Source organism: Numenius arquata, chromosome Z (genome assembly GCF_964106895.1).
Source record: "Numenius arquata chromosome Z, bNumArq3.hap1.1, whole genome shotgun sequence".
Lineage (NCBI taxonomy): Eukaryota > Metazoa > Chordata > Aves > Charadriiformes > Scolopacidae > Numenius > Numenius arquata.
In genome coordinates, this window is record NC_133616.1 from 75103385 (window position 1) to 75120182 (window position 16798).

A 16798-nucleotide genomic window follows, 5' to 3' on the forward strand; every position below is an offset into this window, starting at 1 on the left:
AGCTTGAGCTGGCTTGACAGGAGGAATCATCAGTGCCATAATTTTGACCAACAGGAATCATCTGGCTGCTTTCTCAGGCATCCTCCTGACTTCGAATATACATTTAAGGAGATACAACATGAAAGAACATCATTCTCATAAGAAAGCTATTCTTAGCAATGCTTCTTCCTGGTGAAGACACCAAGCCCTGTTTTAACTATTGTAATGCTTCAGAGGATGTGTTAAGATAGTCACTGCCTGCCTGCACGCCTGTGCACTGTCTAGGCTCCTCATCCTCCTTTAGCCCTTGTGCTCTGTCACTGAAACACTGCAAACGCAATTGTAAGTCACACCACAAAAAGCTCTGCACTCCAAGACATAGTTGCCCGCATTTCCTTCCACCAGTTTGAGCTCATGTTCTCTATTATCTGGCTGATAATTGGCACCTTCCTCTTCTTTCTACAGAAGATGGGAAAAGCCTGTCCTCTTCAGGCATTTCCACAAGGTCAGGGTCAGTGACCTCTGTGGTGCACCAAGATGATAAATGACGTCCAGCCTTTAAGTGACACCGGTGATCCAACAGAAAACATGCAGCCACCCAAAGTGTCTCTCTCAGACAGGACCCCTCAGCATGATCAGCTGCCTTCATAGGACTTGCAAATTGCAGCTGGTTTGTCCTGTGCTGACTGTACAGGAAGGCAGAAGTAGCATTTAGCTATTTTAACTGATTGGACACATCACGGCAACTAGGAAGTTCCTGGCAAGTGACACTAGAGGCTGAAATTCCTTTCCGATAATAAGTTTAATGGGGTATTCCATGTTCTGATGCAAAGTGCAAATATAACATCAGGTGCTATTGATTAATTTCATACCACTGCTTCTAACAGATCAGTAGAGTGAAAATACTAAGAATAAATGGAGAGTAAAACCCTGTAGTGGTAGGAAACCATGTGTGGTCCTACAGGTCAGGCTTCTCGTGTTAAAACTGAGCATTTTCCAGAGCCTGTAATGGTGGGGAAATGGTGAGTGATCTTGGAAAATAAGGGTGTGGAGAGAAAACTTGTCTAGTGGAAGACAAAAAGCACAGAGCTGAGAATAAAGAAGCTGTGCTTCAGTTCTTCCAGTGCTTCAGTCCAAGATCTTTGACTTATTTACCTCATCTGTTCTTGACAGATGGTGACTCTGCCACCACTTAGAAAGCCTGACTTCCCTGTTTGTTTGCCCACATCCCATCTACTGTATCTGTTTAGTGTCACACCTACCCAGTGACCTGCTCTCACCCCACCATCCAGCTCTGATATGGACCCTACAGCAACCCACCTGTGTTGAGTGAAAAGGCCGATTACTGCTGTAGCAAATGAAATAAAATGACTCTTGAGTAATTTTTGTGTGTTAAGATACTTTTAGGTACACAGGTCAGCACTAGATTACAAGCGCTCTGCTTTTACAGGTAATGGTTACTGCCAGAAGCAAGACATCCCAGGCACTTCCTGGTTTGGGTATATTCTAACTAATAATGATTTGAATTTGAACATGCAATTCCAGCAGGACAAGAGATTTTGCTGAAATTACTGCACAGGGATAGATTAATGGTTTTAATACTGATTAATAGCAGAAAAGAAAAAGTAAGAGTGGCAAGACAAATTGATGCATCTGACACTAATTGCTAGAGTCTGTGGTTTCGAAGAGAGAAGCTTCCATATACAACATTTGTATCTTTGACAGTTAATTATATCTACATATATCGCCAAGTCCCTCATGATGACATAGAATAATTTGAGGCATTATAACTTAAAAATATTACCACAGCTGTGTCAATTTTTCCCCTCTTCGAGTACCTCCATCTTTGAGCCCAGGCCCTGGATTTCCAAAAGCAGATCGTTCGATACCTGAGATGAAAACAAGTTTAACTCCTTCAGTGGAGCAGTAGCTTGCCAAAGAGGGACCTTTACTGTTTCACTGCGTGATCATATGCAGTCTATGATGGAGTTACACTGAGAGATTCTATCGTTCAATTTGTTAGCATGGAGGGTGTGTTTCTAGAGAAAGCAGACATTCCTTTGCCACTTCTCTAAAGGCAAAAAGAAAAAAAAAGCTCCTTTAATGTTGAAACGCCCAGCCTACTTTTGAAATTCAACTAGAATCTAAAATCCAAACTTCCTGCTGCATCTGCTTTACCTTCTTGCCTTTGTATGCTTCCAAGCTTGGACTGATTCATATCTGCCTCTTCTACACACAGAGATTTGCAGATCACAGAATGGAAGGGACTGGAAGGGACCTTCGGAGATCATCTAGTTCACCCCCCCCCGCCAAAGCAGGGTCACCCAGAGCAGGCTGGACAGGTACGCATCCAGACAGGTTTTGAGTTTCTCCAGAGAAAGAGACTCCACCACCTCTCTGGGCAGCCTGTTCCAGGGCTCTGCCACCCTCAAAGTAAAGACATTTTTCCTCATGTTCAGACGGAACTTCCTGTGTTCCGGTTTGTGCCTGTCGCCCCTTGTCCTGTCACCAGGCACCACTGAGAAGAGATCTTTTGCTTCAAAGCATCTAAGATAGTCGGCTCACACTGCAGAATAATGAGTAGTCAGGACAGCTTCATGGTCAAGTTACCCTTGGTAATTAAAAGGAAAAAGCTACACAGAGCCAACCACTGAAAACAGAAATGACAGTACTCCTTTCTCCATTGCCCACTGAAACCATCATTGTTCCAAAGACCTACCACAACAGACCCCCAAAAGCGCACACGATATGAGTAGTTCATTCTACAATTGCACATCTTTAAGCTCTATCGGGGCTCCTCCACAAGAGTCTCCTTGAAAACGTTTCAGTATGCTACAGATTCTGCAAGGGTCTGCCCTCAGCTGATGTATATGAAAGCGATGGCATTTTCCTCACACCCACACTGATCTCTTCGCTCTGTTTTTTTTCTCATGAGGAATGGAACTGTTAGCAGTGCTTATAGGTCAGGAATGCTCCCTGGATTCAGGAATCCCCTGCAGATGGAAACAGGACACCTGAATGTCACTAAGGAAATGTCACTAAGAAAATCACTAAGGAAAAACCTCGGAAACCTCATCAGACAGCTAAGTTTCTGCAAAGGTCGGAGCTGCTTCAAATGGGCACCAATTTAACAGATGCTTTTGGATTTGTGAAGTTCTCTTGTTCTTTTTGTTTTCTAAAACTTGCCTCCATAGGTAAAGCAATCTGTGTACTAGTATAATTGTATTAGTAAAGGTGTGGAGATATACAAACATCTATGTAAGGACTATGCTTCACTCTAAGTTAATTGGTTACTAGTAACATGATTACAATTCCAAAATAATTTACCTTAGGATCAACAGATTTTCTTTCAGCACAGAGCTGGATTTGGTTACCACAGATTAAAACAGGAAGGAAAAAAGCAAACAAAATGAAATACACTAAGCATTGGAAAAGGTACGATTAGAAAAATATGAACTTCTAAACAGAATTATCCTTGCAGACAACACTTTCCATCTGAAATCTCCAGAGAAGTTAAAAGGCTTCTTTTATTTTGTCTGTTAAAAGACTGTTTGAAACAATTGCTTTTTCCCCACTTTTTAATTTTCACATTTCACAGAAGAAAATAAGAGGCAGGCACACTATAGCTAAGGATGTGACACCAGATGATACTACAACAGCAAACAGTACACTAGCAATGTTCCTGCATACAGAGGGGGGGAAAAAAAAAAAAAAGAAGAGACTAACTGATGCATTAGATAAATTCATATCTGTTTTGATGGACAAAAGTAACTTTTGTCTCTCACTGAAGTCAAGTGTAGTACCTGTACACAATAATAAGAAACACAAATGCTGACAGAGTGTGCATCTGTTGATGACTCAGGTTTGTACGTTTATTTAAAGGAAGCACAGAAACAGGGAAGAGCAAGCGCTATGCACTTCACACACCAAGGAAGTCTTCTGTCTGCCTTTGACCTGACAGAGGAGCAGAAATATAGGATAAAAATTGCTGTTCAACAACATTGCTTTTTCATTGTTAGATCTCACACTCCCGAAAGGCAAAAATCCAGAAAAAAAAAAAAAAGGTTTTAAGTTAAGTAAAGAAATTAGAAGGTCAGACAGTTCCTGCTATGGACAAAAATCAGACCTTGCAGTTCTGAGAAACAGCATTCCTCATTCTGCCTCAAGCCGAGGTAAGACAGGAAGAATAAGATTTCCAAATGCAGAGTCTTGAGTTATGAAGTATCCTGAGGAATGTGCGTGTGCGTGCTGGAAAGAGAAAAACATTTGTTAAAGCATAACTCCCCGCAGCACTGATATAATTCAAGACTTTACAGCTTCAGCAGCATTGATTATTTATTTCTCCCAGTCTGCTCTTCAACTCTGATAGTCAAATTCAAAACCAGCACTTTAGACCGACCACACCTGATCAGGGCCCATCAAAGGAATTAACTTGGTCATTCCCTGCTGCTTCTTTTTCAACAAGTCTCATGGCGGGGGAGGAAGAATGGTAAATGAACTCCTGATTGTTCTCCTCTGCCTCGACCCCCTGCTTTCGCTCCCATCTATAACCAGCTTCCCAGGTCAGCGGGCTGCACCAGCAACAGCACAGCCAGCAGGCCAAGGAAAGCTACTCATGATGCTGCATTTGTGATACTGTGTTTGGTTTGAGACACAAACTGGAGGGAGTCCAACAGAGACCCAAAGAGAAGGCCGGGGGCTGCACTGGATCTCCCAGTGTCCAAGGGGGTGGTGGGAGGGCTGAGCTTCTTGTTAGATGAGAAAGCTGAGGGGAAATCTTATGCTATTTTCAGATACCCAGTGACGGGATACAGAGGAGACCGAACCAGACTCAGAGCCAAGAAAGGGCACAAGAAGTCTACCCCTGGAGAGCTTCAAAACCTGACTGGACCATGCCCTGAACAATGTGATACAGCACTACTCTTAGTCATTCCTGGAGCAAGGCACTGGACTAGAAACCTCCTGAGATTCCTTCCAGCCTACAATGTTCTGTGGTCAACACAGGACACCAGCCAGAGCTCACTTCTGTTCCCATTCGTTTTAGGAGAAGCAGTGTGGGGACCTGTACTGGGTAACAGAAATACAACAAGGATATGTGAACAGCGTTGCTAGTTTGCATCTCAAAGCTTTTTCCTGTTCCTGTGCCCCTTGCCAAATCATTCTGTCTGGAGTGCCAGGAAGGCAAGTGGCCATGTGCTGGCTTTCCTGCACAATTTCCAATTTCAACACCGAAATCAACCTCACCTGACATGAACAAAATAGCAGCAAATAGAAGTCTGTAAATGTACAAAAAAGTGTGGCTATTTCCCCCTACACTTGATGAGACATTCAGATGTATAATAAAACTGACTCGACTGAGATGTACAAAACAGCTATAATGATCCTGTAGGCTACATTCTTACAACCGTATCGAGGGAGAATGAGCCCATAGATTTCAGCTTTCATCGTAGCAGAAGAAGAAATTTCAGAAACATATGAAACCTAACCTCTAAAAGGGGCTTTTCATTCTCTCTAGGCGCACGACTGCATATCTCAGACAGAGCCAAGCTAAACTGAACCTGACTGTTGGCTTACCTGCAGTGCAGCCTTCTGCTGTGCTGCGATGTGCTGTTGCTCAGCATGATCACGGAAATCCTTGTTCAGCGGTGATCTTGCAAGTGCAATGCTGCAAGAAAGAATATGGCATGATACATACCACAGAAAAAAACCAAAAAACCAACTTGCCCTTGCCATTCTAGCCAGATTCCGTGACTTCCACAGCTCACGATTTATTTGACTCATGGCTTGACAATTGTTAACTATTGTTTGGAATTACTATTTGGCTAACATAAGTGGGGAAAGGAAAATGGACCGACCACAGCTGTATCATTTGACCTAGCATAAACAACTGATGCCAAACTAAACCTGGAAGACTCATAGTCCTGAAGCCTGTTGTGGATTTTGTTCAAGGGTGGAGTCCCACTGAAGTCAGTGGAACCACTGGGTGCAATGTTAGACGTCAGCAATTTTTAAAAAAACAGCTTTTTGTTTTCACCATTATCCAGTCATTCAGTGACTGTTCTAAAAAACTGTGATAAACAGAAACAGAAAATAAGAACTCAGCAGTCTTCAGTGTAAGACCAGTTCTTCGGCAGGTGGGCAGCAGCTCACTGCTTATCGTAAAGGAACTTCCTATTGACGTTAACTGAAATAACAATCCTCTGGTGATGGCTTAGAGAACCTAAAATTGATTTTGCTTATCTATCTCAGTGCAGCAGACATTAGGTTTCAAATTAAAATTTCTAAATATATTTTCTAAATTTATTTCTAAATATGTTTTCTTGGCTTTTATATCTTAAGGCTTGTCCACCTTGTTAACCAAAAAAAGAAGAAATAAGAAGACGACTTTCCCCAACCCCCCCAACATTATATAAGTAACATGATCAGCCATCCTCCAGATAGAAATCAGTGAGAACTGCCATTGGAGCTATATTGCAAGGCAATTCACAACTACCTCTGAAACTGGCTTGGGAGGCTGGTGCTGAAAGCCCAGCTCTCCTCAGTCATAGAGACAAAAGTACGAAGGACAACAAGGGATCCAAGCAAACCCATCAAGTGACCTTTCCCAGCAGCTTCAATGTCAACAGCTGATTTAGTAAATCAAAAGCAGCCATGCTCATGAAGAGACCTTCAGTAAAATCTATGCCTAAATGCATAATGAAAGCTAAGTAACAATCCCCTGAACAGATTTTCTGACAAATATTAAGATAAGCTTCACTGCTGGGGAAAAGAACTACTCAGTTTATTTGTAACATAATATTTCCAGTTATTTTGAAGGTATGTATTTTGCCTTTAATTCTGTACCCTCTAATTCTTCAATATGATTTCTGTAGATAATCTTAAGGCTTCATCATAAGCTGACACTTTTCAACAGAAGTCTTCTGTTCTTAGATAGACTATTCCTGTACGCCAAGGCCAGAAATCAATTAACACATTCACCCTTATGCTGGCCATGCCACTATTGGGCTTCAGGTACATCAAGCTCTTTTTCTGTCAAGTTTGCAGAATTTCTATGGTCTCATTTCTGACAACTCCATGGCCCAAAACCTTTGGCACAGCATCCCTGCCACAGGACCACCAGCTTCTCAAAAAATCACACATCAGCCCACCATGTCAAAGCAGAGAGTTTGACTGCTGCTTTGTAGGTTCCCCCCCACGTCCCCACTTTCAAAATTAGTAAATTCTAATTCTGCTCATTAGCATACAGTGTTATATTTCCTTAAAGAAAAAAGCAAGCAAACAAGCATGGCCTGAAACTCTGTCAGACTTGCAATGAAGTGTGGAAACACTGTTGCCAGGAGGCAGAGGTTGTATGTAACAGTATGATATTCCTGTTTTCTTCTCTAATCAATAATTTTCCTTGAATAACAACTGTACACAGAGCGAATCAGAGATCCAACTCGGGCAATTTTAAATATTCTGCATGCTTTTTCACCGTATGAAGGAATTAAAGGTGACCTAGAATTTCCTTGGAAAAAAGATACAGGCAACGCTCAGACTGTATTCGAAGTATTTGACTCTGCATGTAGCATGATAGACTGTATGTAACACACTATGTCTAAAATACAGCACTGCACTCACTTCATGCTAACCCAAAAGCTCAACTATCTCACTTTCTCCATGTAAATCAGCGTGTGATTTTCTAGTTACAGATTTATAATAAAAATCTAATCTTTCTGTCTTAAATGGGAGAAATCCCAGTGACAGCTCCCAAGCTCATATTAGATTATTACACCTTCTGGTGTAGAATCATCTTACAACACACCATCTTTTACGAGAAGATCTGCAGTAACATAAACTGGCTTTGTCTGGCACACAGGGAGCTTCAAGGATAACTCACTCCCTGCCGTAACTGCTCTTCTCTAAACACACAGTACCCTGAAACTAATGTTCTGCCACTTCCATTCCTTAGGGCATTTTAGCTTAATAATTAAACGCTTTCTCAGTGCCCGCTCCCTGATTCTTCTTTAAGGTAGACTCTAATACAGTTGAGTAACCATATCTGCTTCTTCCCTTCTCAAATGGAAATTACATAAGCCAAAAGTCAGGGTCTGTAAACAATTTTAAATACTAGTATATTCCTGAAGTGCAGGGTCTATCTGCCTGGTTATTGAGGATGGTCAGAAAACACTTCTGATTAGTGTTTATGTAACTTTACAGCTCACTTGCTATTTTTTTTTCCCTTTAATCTAATTAGTGATGTCCAAACAGGTCTAAGAACATAAAATACCTGGCTCCAGGGTGATTTGTGGAAGACTGGTTTTGCATAAGTAACTTTCTCTTCTCCTTGTCTAGTTCTGCCAGGATTGCAACCCTATTTTTATTCTGGAAACCTGGTGGGAATGACAGAAAAATATTAGAGATTTACTTGATTTCTGTGGCCCAACTCTAACCTTGTGGAATTAAAAGTCTCTGTACAATAGGACATTATGATGAATATACTACTCTTAAAGGCTTTGCACCCATAAATAGGTTTCATTTTTCCTTTTCTCATTTTACAATATGAAATATCTTCCTTAGGCTATCATACATATTAATACATTTTAAAATACAGGTTTGTATCTCAAGTCAGATCCTACCCGTTCCCAAGCCAGCTCTGGAGCTATAAACAAGGTATGTGCTCAAATACTTGGCTTCAAAAAAAAAAAGCTAAACTTACCAGGTTCTAGATTTAAAATGTAGTCACTGAATGTACAACTCAATGATAATAATGGAGTAATATACTCACAGGGCCTAATTCTCATGCCAGTGAAATCAAACTATAATAAAAGTTTTACATATGTTAACAGGTAAGAATTTGAGGAACACTAAGCTTGCACATGCGCTTACACAAAAAATTACCTCATGTCAAGAATATACACTTTTTTCATCTCTAATCTGCTGCTATTCTATAAATATCAAGGCACTACAATGTCATATGTAAAAGATGGAAAAGTCAAGTTCTCTCCCTTATTTCCTTCATACAAATAGTTAAAGACATTGGCCATTGGAAACTCCTGCATGTTGCGCCCCTGTCCCCATCCTGAGTGCTATGTTTTAGTAATACCACTTAAAAAATGGTAGCCCACAAGCCCGTTAGGAAGGCCAGACAGGTAACTCTTAAGGGGAGTATTAGGATGTCGAGGTAAAATTATTTCAAATTTATTTTCAGTAGCTGCACTCAAAGTTCATTCCCTTTGACAGACTTTCTGTTGCTGCTCAATTACATGATCCGATATTCCTTTCATCTGCATGTTTCAATGAAGGAGACCATTATCAGGTAGAAACCTTCCACTCTAAATAATAATTTGCATCAGTATTGCCTTACCATCAAACCCTCACCTTTTTCTTTTACTATGGCTAACATACGCACCCCTGAGCCTCAGTGTCTCAGAGTTCTCAAAAGGAACAGTTGTTTGATTAGATTTTACTGTGGTTTTATGCAAGATCACCCATAATCATCTTTACATTTGTTAACAGATTTTCAAATTAAATGTAATTAACTGCTATTTTCCCTTTCTGTTAATCTCTCTTTCCCACATGGCATTAGTTCCACTTAAACTCTCCCTGTTTTATAAGTGTATTGATTCAGGTCTTAGATGTGTCTCTGCTCTTTAGGTACTGTACACTATCTTTTTTTGAACAATGAGTTTGAAACATTAAAACACAGCTGAACGCGTGCTCCAAGAGACAGAAAGGCTGAGAGATCTTGCCAACAAGCTAAGATTCAACATTTCTGAGTTGCAGTTACCCCAGATTTTACTTTCTTGTAAATTCTGAAGACAACGGACTACTGAAGTACTGCTAAGAGGGTCCGAGCTAAAGTCATCAGGTCTGTATGCTAATTCTACAGAGCATTCTCAGCCAAAAAGCTTAATACTTGACACATTACTCAACAGCCTTCTGCTAGTGCTTGTTTACCACAAAGTGCATAAAACTAAACGCATGTTTGGAATTCAGATGATATGGTGATTGAGGCAAGAAAGAGGAGACCACTTTTTAATAGAAGTTGCTGTCAGTTAACAAATAAAGACTAAATATTCTCACACTTATCATGAAGCAGATGGTATGATTCAGAAAGGTTTGAGACGTGTAAGAATAAAATTTTAAATGCTGTTTTTAAACTGTGATTAGAAACTGTGCAAGATTATCACAGTCTTCCATTTTAGTACGAGTCTTGCTATAGTATCATATGTCAGAAACTCTAGAGGGATTCAGAAGAAACCCAAGTATTTTTTGTTCCTTTTTCTAGCCCTCTACTACTAAGAGAAGATGGGTTGGGTTTTTTTTAAAAAAAAGGTTGTTTTTTGCTTGAGAATTCAGACAGTGCCCATCAGCAATCTGCTGTACGGAAAAGTCACTGGTTTAAGAGAATTTGTTAATGGTGAGTAGAAAAAAAGCCTACTTGAGAAAATGGATGTACCCAATATGTACATGTTAGTGCTCCTCACCTGAGCAATGTGAAGTTCCTACAGGTATTTTAAAATACAGCTTTTTTAAAATGTGAAGTAAAACCTCTTAGTTTAAAGGTAACAATGGAGAGGGTGGGACATGAGAAATTCATTTTAGAGATAAAATTTGGCATCCTTACAAAATAATTCATCATATCTGGCCATACATAAGTGAGACCGCCATTTAGATTCTTCCCTGTCCAGGACTCCAAAATGCTTCCATAAAGACCAACTTGAAACAGCTACATAAGTTTCCTATTTCAATTACAAAGAAAGCAATTTTTCATCTGTAGGTTTGAAATGTCTGTTCTGCTTTCTAGTACTGAAAAAAGGGGACATGCAAAAAAAAAAAACCAGCCATCCTTAGTACAGACCGGATTCTCATCTGTGAAAGGAAGCGTAGATTTTCAAACATAGTAACTTCTTAATAAAGTTTTAAGTTTAGACTCCCCTTAACTAAGCCAAGTTGGCCTACTATTTTGAGTTTGAACAGTTCATGAATATTGCAGTGCATTGATATTCTCTGCTTTGCAGACACGAAGAGTCCTGACACAAAATGACCCGTTCAAGGCAGCTAAACAGATTAATGGCAGTGTCAGATGTCAAACTGAACACCTGGGTCCTCAGATTTCTTTCTATGGTAGCAGATTCAGGACATTTAAAATTTTAACCTGTTCTTTCTGACACCTCTATTTCTGACATCAGGCACTGTATTATGTGCTCTGTGCAGGAGCTACATGTTTACTTGCACTGATGTTCTGCGTGTGAAAGGCAGAAAATCAGAGAAAGTTGAAGCCTTGCTGAGTGATACTGGTAGCTTTAAGAGCTCACAGCCAGCTTCGCCCTTTAACCTAATCCTTACACCTAATACTACCACCTTGCCTTACTGATATCAGTTAGTTCTACTAGGTAACTCTGCATGGCAGGAAACAGTTTTACCTTTATCTACTTTAAAGTTTTTGCTTTTCATCTTATCTCTTTCCCCTGTTCTGTTGGTTGATTCAAATTCACAGTACATGTAAGTTTTTCCTAGTATGCATTATTTATCATTTGTCCATAGATGTGTAACAGCACAAAAGAGCCCTCCACCGCTATCTGTTCAAGATACACGTCTACTTGGAAAAACGGTTTCAAAGCTGGATGTCTACTCTCGGCTCTGTACACTGGCACTGCACATTGTTCTGCCTGCTCAATTCAGAAAGCGCTTCACAGCAATTCCCTTACTGAAGTGCATGCTTCAATAATTCATAGAATTGGAAGGGACCTTAAAGATCACCGAGTTCCAACCCCTGTGCCATGGGCAGGGACACCTCCCACTAGACCAGGTTGCTCAAAGCCCCATCCAGCCTGGTCTTGAACACTTCCAGGATACATAACTGGTATCCTTCATGACATGAGGCAGTAACCTTTTAAAAAACAGAATCTAAAGACCTTATTAAACACACAACGTTTGGGGAAAAAGGATGGATAAACTGTATTTTGATTTCCTCTTCTGCTTATGACTACTGGCATCAGAAAACCTCATCTGATAGTCTGCTGTGCATCAATACTTTTCAGTAACAACTTACATTCGTATATGCTTTCATATTCATTGTGTGACAATGAAAGGCATATTAGTAATTCAGTAAATTAACATAAATTACTAAAAGATATATTAATATTTTGTCTGTCCCTCCAGAAAACAGCTACATGCATAGGTGAATGTAAGTCATTGAGTGCTTTCTGGCCGCAAAGTTCTCCAGGGGAGGACTGTAGCATATCTCTTAAGCACTACACTTGCACACAGATCAAACTCAGATGCAGAGCAGCAAAGTTTGTAGCTGATGACATAATTCAATGCAGAACAGTATAATCTGCCTTTTTAACACAGACTCGGTGAACAGAATGCTAAATCCAGCTACTCAGACTGTGTTACGCGAATGTGCTCACAAAACCTTGGGCCAAAAACATAAACAACAACCTGGACAGAAAAAGACCTCATAGAATTGCTAAAGCCTGAGGCTTAGAATTCTGTATGTATTTCAAGAGCTTGGTTCTTCCAATGTACTGGAACTCTTCTTTACAGAAAAATCCAGCCCCATCTACAGCAGGACCTGTATTTTTTCCACCCGTGGAACCTGTGGAACAGGAAGGAGAGTTCCTTCCTGCACACAGTCACAGTTCTCTCACCTCAGAGGGCTTCCTCTGGGACAATCCAGACATGGAGTCTTTAATTTAATAACACACAAGGTATGCTCTGGGTTTGCTGCACAAGCAAAAGCATTACAAGACCAGCCCAATTAATGCAAGTATTACCAAGCACCTGAAAGTAATTTCAAAGCTGGTTTTTTCCCCTGCTACTAAAGTGTACCACTCAGGTCTATGAGCTCATCATATGAACAATACACAGCATGCAAAAAGCTTTTCCGTTTCTTTTAAATGCTGTAATCAGTCTCATGCAATCAGTTCAATCTATGTGGTAATATATACTATGTGGTACTAACGCCCTGAAGTAAGGCTTTCATTCAATTCTATTTGGTTTTGGTGTACTCATACGCAGCTCCAAATTTTTGAAATTCTAATCAAAAGACTGCTTTCCTGAAGGTCTGATGAATTAAAGAAAAGTTCAATCCACAAAATCTTAACCTTGGTAGTCCGAGTCTGAAATTAACAGAAAACTCAATTAACTCCCAGGAAAATACCCAGTACTGGTGAAAGAAAAAAACTCGGTATAAAAAAAATTATAAACACAGTCTACCTGTGTAGAAGGCTAATGCTTAATTCATCCTTTCAGTTCTGTCCAGGTGCTACCATTCATAACCCTTCCAGTTTCAGTAAATCTCTATTCCTTTTGACCAAGGAGGAAATAACAGAATGAATTGCCTGAACGGTACCAATATGTGTGCCGTTTCAGCAAGCTGAAAATGCATTATTTCTCTCAATCGCTTTCATTATGAGACTGCATCTGGCCAAGAGAAAGATACAGAAGGCTTGAACTGTTGCTTGTATTCACCCGTTCCTTTCTAATTTTCCTAGATGTATTATTTAGAGGCTCATTTGAGTCATTAAGCTTGATAATGTTTCCTGCCTGCTTAGTGCAAATAATTTTCATATAATTAAACAGTTCCTTTAGTGAGTCTCTAAAGGGTATCTCAAAGTATAAAAGCAGATTCTGTGGTTCTATTACATTATAAGCCTCTGGAATTTGGAGGGAAGCAAAGGCATCCTGGCACTAAAACCCCATCCCACTTCTCAGTAAATTGTCATATTTAAGAAAAAGTAGCTGTTAAGATTCTATGACAACATTCTATACCTTGCAATAACGCTGACCTGGTATTTGCAGAATAAAGCAAGATTTACCATTGTGTACCAAAAGCTTCTCAGAGTTAAAATTTGCAATCAGACAACTATCTGCAATTTGCAGTACTCCCTTCTCAACGCTTTAGAAAAGCTCAGTAAGGGTTAGAAAAACTACCTCCTTTTTGCCAAGTGGCAAGTAAAGTCTGTCTGTTGGACTAAGGCTTTTTTTCTGGTTTTGTTTTGAAAGCAGAGGGCCATTGGGAAGGGAGGGGGAGGGACCCACACAAGTGATCCTGGTACCTTCTTTCAAGTATCTGCCCTTCAGAATTAATTACACCCAACTTTGTGGGACTGCTTTTCCAGATAAAGACAATCATGAACAAATGTGTATGAGGAAGTCTCAGGTTGCTGGGAACCTGAATTCTCAACTCATTTCTCATAATCAGTAAGTGAAGAGCCATATCCAAGAAGCTTCCTTCTACTCAGCTCTTCCGTAGAAGAGACAAGCCCCAAAGTTCCACTCAGATTTCCAGAAAGCACCTCTAGAGGGCGATTTAAGACCCTCCTTCAATCAAACCGTGTGACACCCCGCCAGACCCTCGGCTCCCTCCAACGCTTCGGCTAGACAGATGGACTATTTCCACGTCTTGAACGATTTTACAGATGCAATTCAGATACGCCATCAGAGTCAGCGTTACATTTTATTTGGCTTTTCCTCCTAGGCCTGGCCACTTGCTATCTATCTTTGACAGCTATTACTGCCTGGGTCTTGTTGCTCCCATCACGACACAAAATATATTAAGATTTCTGGCTGTTTGCTGATGCTGAGCACAAGAGCTGTAAGCCACATTCAGTGCTAAACGGCGTGTCTGAAATATGCTTTAGGAAATATCCACAGCACCACAGGCATGACAGCTACTTCACAACCCAAGTATGAAGGAATGCACAGTAATGCAGAGCTCCTTAGCCATCACTGGTCTTTTTCAATCATTTAGTGTGTGTGTCTTCTCCCAGAAGGCTTGCTCACATTCTGCTGCTTCCAGCCCCACCTTCCTGCCTCTCTTCCCCTTTTGGCTCTTTCTATAAAATAAACTTATGGTTTTGGTGACTTCACTGACATTTTGCACATAGTCCTTGCCCTTGAATACTTAGATTAAAACCTACCTTGTCCTGAAGGATTTGCTGCCATCCTTCAATTTTCAGCCCTGGTTTTATTCAGCTGCAGTTCAAATCTTTTAACACCACAAATATCTGCAAAACAGGCACAAGGCAAGATAAACATACTCCTTTAAAACAAAAGCTTGGATTTCATTCTGTTACAGATTTCATAAACGTGGCTACTGTTACAAAGCATAAGCCAAATACAGCATATTCCTTAAAATACGTAATACTATTTATACTGTTCTGATTGAAATTTCTAGCTTGAAATATCAACAGTTCTGATCAATTCTTTTTCAGATTCTAGTAACTTAAGAATAACCTTTAGAGTCATTCTGGAGTCATGCACACTTTTTCCTAACAGAACTGCTTCCTGACAAAGCATGTCAGACTATACTTAAGAATCACATTAAAGCGTTACATTCCTTAAATGCTAAAGCCCTGAAAGACTTCAGTTTAGGTTCTAACTCGGGAAAACTGACTGAGGAAAGAAAATTAAATCCCAGCTACAAGGCCTGCCAAAGGTCACCCCTCTGACAGCGGTGGAAAAACGGGGAGGGATGCCCGCGGCTCCGCCCTACGTCACCTCGGGCCACCATCAACTTGTTTCCATCCAGGTGCCGGGCGGCGGGGAAGGAGGGGAGCGCCGGATCCCGCGGGAAGCAACGGCTAGAAGCCTTGGGCGGGTTTCAGCAGGAGACCCAGAGAATAGGCACACCCGGGGCAGCAACGCTACTGCAATGAGAAAGTAATTAAACAACGGCATTAATTATGAAGGGGGGGGCAGGCCTGGCCTACAGCAGCCCGGGGAAGGCCTGGCCCCCGGGGTCTGTGGGGCTTCCCTCCGCCGGCGGCGGAGGGCTGGCGGACCGCCGACTGGCCGGCCCCAAGCACGGAACCCCAGGAAACCCCGCGGATCCCCGCCACCCACCTGCCGCGGACCCCTCCGCGCCGCTCCGCGGTCCCCTACCCGCCGCCCTCCCGCTCGCAGCACCGCCATCCCGCCCCACCCCGCCGCAGCCAATCAGCTACCGCCACGTCCTCATGACGCATAATCAGCGCGACACCGCCCCTCCGCTCCCCTTGCCGCACTCCTTCCTGGTCGGCGGGAGAGGGCGTCACGGCGGGTCGGTTGAGCGACGGGTCAGAGAACCCTGTTTAATTTATTTATTATTTTTTTTCAACCGCAGGCACCGGGTTTGAGTTTAAACACAGCGGGTTTGGTTTGGTTTTGGTTATTTTTTTTGGCAGGGATTCCAGACACGGGCCGCGCGCTAACGCATGGTTGGTTTTTGTGGGGAGATTAACTCAGGGCTTTTGCTTCAGCCATTTTATAAGTTTCAGCCATTTTGTACAGAGAGATGACACGTAGGTGAAACCGTTTGTAAAGAGACATGGGCAAGATTGGGTAACTTAGAAGAACAACTGCTTAAAAGGGAAGAATGGTGATTGTGCCTGTGACAGGTTAACTGATCACGAAAGAATGTGAGCCCTAAAGTACCAAAGCAGTGGGAAAAGGGGCAGGAAATTGGGTGATTGAGGAGAGGGTATAAATACCCGAAGTTTTGTAGCTGGGTGTGCCTCTTTTTGAGATGCACCTGACTTGTTAATTTTTGTAATAAAATTTTTACATTTTTGTGTCAAAGACTTTGTTCTCTCTATTCTATTCATGAGCAAGCGGTTCTCACAATCTGGGAGCTTGTTTGGGATCAGCACCTCTATTTCTGTGGGACAGGGCAGCGAGAGCAGAGGGGTGCGCCCTGCTAATTCCGGTAGTCTCTAACCTCCTGTCTCGTTTCATGAAGGGCAGCGGGTCCTACCCAGATGGAGGACTCTTGAAGCAAAGGGGTAAAGGAGGAATTGATGAGTTGACAAAACTGAATTGCGCGCGGCAGCTGATAATTTCTGTGCAT

At 41.5% G+C, this 16798-nt stretch overlaps 1 protein-coding gene across 3 annotated transcripts; it reads right to left on the reverse strand.

Annotated features, from left to right (window-relative positions):
• Positions 1 to 1366: 1366 nt before the first annotated feature.
• Positions 1367 to 15907, reverse strand: INIP (INTS3 and NABP interacting protein). Of its 3 annotated transcripts, XM_074166148.1 has the most exons (7): positions 15817 to 15907; positions 15472 to 15620; positions 14892 to 14978; positions 8249 to 8351; positions 5554 to 5644; positions 4106 to 4227; positions 3823 to 3933 (listed from the first exon to the last, which is right to left on the reverse strand). In XM_074166148.1, exons 3-6 carry the CDS (start codon positions 14914 to 14916, stop codon positions 4132 to 4134), a joined length of 315 nt encoding a protein of 104 aa, XP_074022249.1. In that variant the 5' UTR covers positions 14917 to 14978; positions 15472 to 15620; positions 15817 to 15907; the 3' UTR covers positions 3823 to 3933; positions 4106 to 4131. The 3 variants fall into 3 exon arrangements, with proteins under 3 accessions (XP_074022247.1, XP_074022248.1, XP_074022249.1); XM_074166146.1 differs by having other exon boundaries at positions 1367 to 4227; positions 15817 to 15904; XM_074166147.1 differs by having other exon boundaries at positions 3489 to 4227; positions 15856 to 15888.
• Positions 15908 to 16798: the final 891 nt, after the last annotated feature.

What these genes read in the sequence shown, in the direction of transcription:
- INIP (XM_074166146.1), bottom strand. Translation starts at nt 14,916, where the DNA reads ATGGCAGCAAATCCTTCAGGACAAG. An exon ending in AGCAAATCCTTCAGGACAAG is followed by an intron (nt 8,352 to 14,891) that starts GTAGGTTTTAAT and finishes CATTCCCACCAG; the next exon opens with GTTTCCAGAATAAAAATAGG. An exon ending in ACAAATCACCCTGGAGCCAG is followed by an intron (nt 5,645 to 8,248) that starts GTATTTTATGTT and finishes TCTTTCTTGCAG; the next exon opens with CATTGCACTTGCAAGATCAC.